The 6320-nt window shown below is 43.0% G+C and overlaps 1 protein-coding gene across 1 annotated transcript in view; it reads right to left on the bottom strand.

Annotated features, from left to right (window-relative positions):
• Positions 1 to 2551: 2551 nt before the first annotated feature.
• Positions 2552 to 6320, bottom strand: part of TOPAZ1 (testis and ovary specific TOPAZ 1) — a 74684-nt gene continuing 70915 nt past the window's right edge. Inside the window, exon 21 of the mRNA XM_006273249.4 lies at positions 2552 to 5993. Within this exon, the coding sequence (XP_006273311.3) occupies positions 5780 to 5993 (214 nt within the window). The 3' untranslated portion in view covers positions 2552 to 5779. The remainder of the gene's footprint in view (positions 5994 to 6320) is intronic.

The raw sequence follows: 6320 nt of genomic DNA, 5'->3' as shown, positions 1-6320 counted from the left end.
CATCTTGTGGATCTCAGCAAATATTTTGCTGTTTCACCCTTTTTGATATGAATGCCTAGATACAGAAATAGTCATTAAATTATTCAAGTAATTGTTGGGTTCTGAGACATTTAAATATCTCTTTAATTTACAGTACTTCTCTTAGAATCTGAACTGAAAGCTACGAAGTGCAGTAACTTAAGTGTTAATGGGTATGCAATTCAGAATTACCTCAAGTGGCAATAGTCACTCTCCTGGTTGGCAGGCAATCTTCCAGTCTACAAACTTTTTTCTATACCACTTCCTATTCCTGTCATGCCCTCCCCTGATCTGATCTCTAGAGCCATACACTGTGCATAGGATGGAAGTTGTTTTGCAATTAATTTAACCTCTTTAAAATTTGGTTTCATTCTGGTGGACTAGCCAACGCAGAATAACTATGTAATCCAGGGGTGGGCAATTATTTTGGCTGGAGGGCTGTTTAATGAGTTTTGGTGAGCTATTGAGGGCTGCACCATCTTGGGAATGGAAGTCGTGCCCTCTAACCCCTGACCTTTGCCACCAGAAGTACTCCGGGGGGGGGGGGGGAAGGGACAGAGGAGGGGTTGTCATCTTGGAACCAGAAAAAAACCCAGCAAATCACACACTAGAAGTCAAAGCTCTACTATAACATTTTGTTTAAAAAAATATTTTTGTCATGATTTGTACAGTGTATATAGAGATGATTACATAATAGCTCAAAATAAAATCTTCCTCTTGTATAGTGTGTGTGTGGGTAGATGCGGGGTTTGTGAGGGGGTGAGGCTGTGTGTATGTGTGACAGGTGTGGGGTATGAGGAAGGGAGGGTGGGCAGGTTGTGCTCCCCCTCCCCCACATACACCCCCTATGGCACACAGCCCCCTGCCACCAGCAGCAGGCAGCGAACCCTCAGGGTGCTCATGGTTCCACAAGCTGTGCGTGGCTATAAGGAGCGGAGCTAGGCCAGCTCCCCGTGATGTACGTGCAGCTCCCAGCACTTGCATGCTACTAGGGGGAAGCCTCATGCGATGGAGCTAGCAGCCTTCCCTGCTCTCTACCATAACATAGAGGTGCTGGGACTCTGCTGGAAGTGGAGAGGCCTGCCCCCTGCTCCCTGGCAGAGTCCTAGCAGCAGCACGTGGCCCAGGGCACGGGACCAGGCTGCTAGTTCCATTGTGCAGGACTTTGCCCTGGTAGTGCACAAGTTCTGGGAGCTGCACGTGTGCCCTGAGGAGCCCCACACAGTAGGAGTAGGTCAGCCTGGCTCCACTTTTTGCCACCACACGCAGCTCCCAAAACTGACGGGAGCTGTGTGCCACAACCTATGCAGGCCATGAGCACCCTAAGGGCCCACCCCTTGTTGCTGCTGCCAGCAGTGGGAACTGTGCACCAAGGAAGGGGGTGGGTCCCTCCACACACTCCCAGCCCCATAAACCCCACACCCTGCCCACCCAAGCTCCATCACCCCCCTGGACACAGGCTCTGAGCTCCATACTCCATCGCAGAGACAGGTCCCCCCTCACTTTCCAACCCCTGCCACTTCTTAAGCCCTGCAACAGGGACAGGAGGAGCCACTGGAGGCTGGGGAAGCCAAGCAGGTCCCCCAGTGGCAGCAGCAGCAGCCCCACCCAGAAACTGTGCATGATGCCTGGGCAGGGGCCCTTCTGTGCCCAAGGATGGGTGCGAGGCACGAGCACGCTGGGTGAAATTGCCTGGTGGACTGGATCTGGTCTGCAGGCCATATTTTGCCCACACCGCTGTAATTGTTGAATTTATTTTATTTCCACCTCTTCCATACTGTGTTTTCTACTCATTACATCATGTCCAATTTTGTTTGTGAACTAGTTCTTGGGTAGTTAAGTCCCCATGTCTGTTCTATCCACCTCTCAAAAGTGATGCCTCTTCTTAAAAATGAGGGGTATATACAGTAAGTAAATATTTTAATACTAGCAAATTACCCATCAAGAATGACCAGGGGGGTGGGGAGTGGCAGAGGGGACAGAGTGCTACCACCCCACAATTTCACTGCTCTGGCCCCATATACCACCCACCCCGTGTCCAGCCCCGTGGGCCATCCCCCTAAGCCCGCTCCACCCAGGCTCCCACCAACAAGGATGGGGGAGGGGAGCTTGGCTTTCGCCCCACCCTCTGCTGCTCCCAGGAACAAGAGGAGAGGAGAGTTTGCACATGGAGGCTGCTAGACACCTTGCCTCGCCTCCCCTCCCCTCCCCCTCTGTCTGTTGTTCAGGCTGGGCAGTGGCAGCTGGGGGGCAGGGGGCAGCAATGGCAGCACTGCCACCGGCAACTCCCTCTTCACCACAGCTTCCCCCTCCCTGCCAGCTGTTGTTGGGGGTGAGGGTCATGTAGCAGCTCCCTCACCCCCTCTGTCTGTAATGCTCAGGGCCCTTGGAGCTAATCAGCGTGCTCCCTCTCAGCAGCCCATGCGCAATTGGGCCAGAGCATTACAGACACAGACAAAGGCTTTTATTATATTAGAACAATGACAACACTGATAACTATAAAAATACTTGTGCAGAGAGATTAAACGACACACGAGATTAAATATTTTTTATTGTATAAGAAGGTTAAATACAATAAACAGCCCCAGATCCAAAACAAGAAAGATCAAAACACTGCTCTTTTGCACACCGCTTCATAGATCCACAATACACAAAGAACTATACATTTACTCTATTACATCTCTACTTCCCAGCTTCCTTCAGTCTCTTTTGAAAACAAAAAAAGAAAAAAAAATGCATCTGTATTACTTATAACAAATTGTGGTAATGTTTCCACAACCTTTTTTTTTTTTTTTGTTCTGACTGAAAAGAGATTCTAGGTATGACCTCGTACTCCATAAACATTGAACTTTTTTCAAGAAACATTAGTCAGCAGAGCTTTAACAGATTCCCAGAGAGAGAGACAGAGCGCGAGCAAGGGTTTGGTATTTATCTCCCATAAACAGTTATTTATGACCATACAAAGGCCCATATTCACAAAACTCTCCTACTGAAGGCTAGCTAGAAACTAAAAAAGGGAGCATTTAGCTGTATTGAGAGATCTAGAATCAAATCTCCTACAATCAAAAGTAACCTGGGATAAAAAAAAAAGCACTAATTTAAAAACTTCCACCAATGGCACCCACTTAGAGATTCCCCTTATGATTTAAGCACGGGACTAGATCCAGCAACAAAGTTACTATGGGAAAGACAGGTGCAATCTTTTTATGTTTTGTACTGATGCCCATATGCTACATCAATTTTATGACCATTCAACACAATTCTACTCCCACTATCTTCAGCTTTTGTTCAGTTTTCCCAGAGCTTTCTGGCTCTTTGCCCAGACGTGCAGCTCTGATAAGATCTATTTAATTCTTATATAGGAAATAAACTGAACCTTTAATTAAATCAGGTGCATCTAAGATTGCTTCTACAGCAGAACTGGATAATTACACTTCAGTTTTACAGATTTGTGAATACAATGCCAAATCGGTAACATAATAATAAAAAAAGAAAACTAATGTGAGGAAGACTCAAAAGTTCACAATCATATTCTGATAGCACTGTTTGTTGGTCTGAAATTCTCAGTTGCAGACTAATATTGAATACAATTTCTTGCTGAAGAGATAGACACAGTTCAGCACTCTCTCTCTTTAGGAGGTCTCTGTTGACCCTGTTAAGAACTCCCATTAATAGCTGAGACCATTAAAGATCTCAGTACCAGATGAGAGGTGTTCAGATCTGGCAGCTGTTATCCAATACCCGCTGTCTGCAAATTTTCAACTTGATGCTCAAGTGTTTATCACAACTCTGGTGGGGTCTAATAATTAGTAATTTACTGTACTGGCAAAACAGCCCAACATCAGGATGCTTAGAATGCCCAGCTGTGTGCGGTTTTTCTCCTTCCTTCTCAGCAGAGATATCCAGAATAGGTGGTACTGTCCTCATCAGATCTGAAAGACTTTACAAACTCTTTTCAAGAGTTGAAATAACTTTGTTTAATACTACAGCATTATCTAGACATAATGACAAAACGTTGACTGGGTTGGAATGTTCCACCATATGGACCTAATGAAGAAGTGGGGAATATTTTTGACTGCTCTTGCATTTGGGGTAGTACAGAGATAATTTTAGTTAGGAATATGCCAGGCAGTTGCATCTTCTGTAGTAATTCAGTCCCCACAAATCCAAGCAGTGCTACAGCCATTGGTACAGCGAGCTGAGTGCCTATAAGAACTGCTGTCATATTGGTGGTGGGTTTACAGCCTGGAATATTTCATGGAATGGGAGGGATAGAGGAAAGAGTTGCATAATCTTATTGGAAAACTGTTTATTGACTTCAAACTCAAGAGTATGAATTAGAATTTGTCCTCGGGAAAAGGCAGTACTAAACTGGTTGATGTAGAAGATGCTTAACACTTTATAAAGTGTCCATAAACACTTCATAAAGTTTCAGTACTACAAATTTAAAAAGCATGCTGAAAATAATTAAAGTTCCAACAAGGCTGAAGGCTCAAGTGGTAAATGCTCCTGAGAGACCCATTGTAGTAAGAGACTGTTAACAGATCCAGATAAGCTGTCACTACCAAGAAAACAGACACATATGCTGCTGGTATTATTAACCAAGAGTAGAAGAACTTAAGCTTGTGCCAAGTAAACAGCCATCTGTGATTAGATGGACATCAGTATCAAGATAGTTGGTGGCAGTGATCTATCAAAGGCCATGGTGCTGCTAAGGAATGGTGCAAGAATCACAGGCCCATGAAAGTTAAAATGATGAAGATAGCACTGAAGTGAGTCTACTGCACCAGAGTCACCTCTGGAAACACCTATTTGTATCAGAAACTTTGAGTTTTATGAAACATCTTATATTGACTGAGAGAGCAAATTATAACTTTTATTTTCAAGAGCTCTATGCACTTTGAGGGATTTATCTTCCTGATCTGTGTAAAGAGGTACACTGTCAAGTCAGTCAGCAATATAAGATGAAATAGCTACAGGAACTGATTTGGAGGGAATATAATCTCCAAAAGTTTTGGACTGAGGAAACTAGGGTCTGAATTGGGACACACAAATGGGCTACAACCACCTTAGAAGGCAGGGTGCAGGGGTATGGGGGTCTGACAAATTAAAAAAATAAAACCAGAAAAATGTACAAAAAAAATTAATGCAGGAAGAACTGAAAGGAGACTAACACTGCACTAAAATAAGCTTTATACAAATAAGCATTAATAGCTCAGGGAAGCAAGATAATCTGGCACATAATACAGGTTGTATAAGGAAACTGGGGAGTAGCTAGATTGTTTCCCAACTGAGAGTAAAAAAAACAAAAAAAGAGGTGAAGTGGACATGCGCCACACTAAGACACTGCTGACTATAAAATATCCAGCCTGAAAGCACTGAACATATACATAAGCACTGCTGATAGGTGTATGGGCTGCCATTCACAATAACAACGTTATTGTTTTTTTAATAAAATAAATAGTTCAAAAGTTTTGGTATTTTTAATGTTATCACTAGAATCTAAACTTACCCCAGTGTGGGAACCTCCAATGGTACTTGCCTCCAGAAAAAAGTTATTCTATTATTGTGTTTTCCATCTATGAAAATAATCTGTAATCATTTCAAGAATAATTTACAATTTGAAACCTTACAAATGTTGCTGTGAATCAGTAAGACATAGGTTATAAACACAGTGGAAACAGTCTTTATTGATATTTATTATTTTCAACAATGATTACTTCAACAGTTCAAAAAAAAAAAAATCATTACCAACTAATAGCTACTGAAAAAGCCAGACTTTTCCAGCCCATTTCATGTTTTCCTTCAGCCATTTTATAGCAGAATTATGTTCCAAACTGTAAACTTGTTCCATATTAATGTTCATAGTCATGTGCTTAAGAAAAAGCTTTGGATCAGATATACGAGCAGCTAGAATTACTCTGTCCATTGCTGTTCGATAATCATCTTTACTTTGCACCTTATGTTCTTCACATCTGTAAGAGAGTTTTCACAGAGTACAAATGTCATGGCATGTAAAAGATCCATCTTATTCATGTGATAGTTTACTTACTAAGTTATCAAACAATTGGTAAACAGGAACCCTTGTGCTTGCATCTCCAAATGCATAATGTAAACTGCTAGACAATCTGTAGCTGGTTAATTTAGAGTTATGGGTCTATGTGGTGTCAGTTCAGGTGAGTGAAGGCCACATCTCGGGTAGTCTAACAAGGCAGACTCCTGATAGATTGGTACCAGAAATGGCCAGTGTTGAGGACATTACCAGAATTAAGAAGGGTGAAGCTGGTGCCGAGAGCAGCGTG

The sequence above is a fragment of the Alligator mississippiensis genome, chromosome 5 (genome assembly GCF_030867095.1).
Source record: "Alligator mississippiensis isolate rAllMis1 chromosome 5, rAllMis1, whole genome shotgun sequence".
NCBI classification, from domain to species: Eukaryota; Metazoa; Chordata; order Crocodylia; family Alligatoridae; genus Alligator; species Alligator mississippiensis.
The sequence above is the reverse complement of the archived record's forward strand: the minus strand, read 5'-3'. Positions and strand labels throughout refer to the sequence as shown.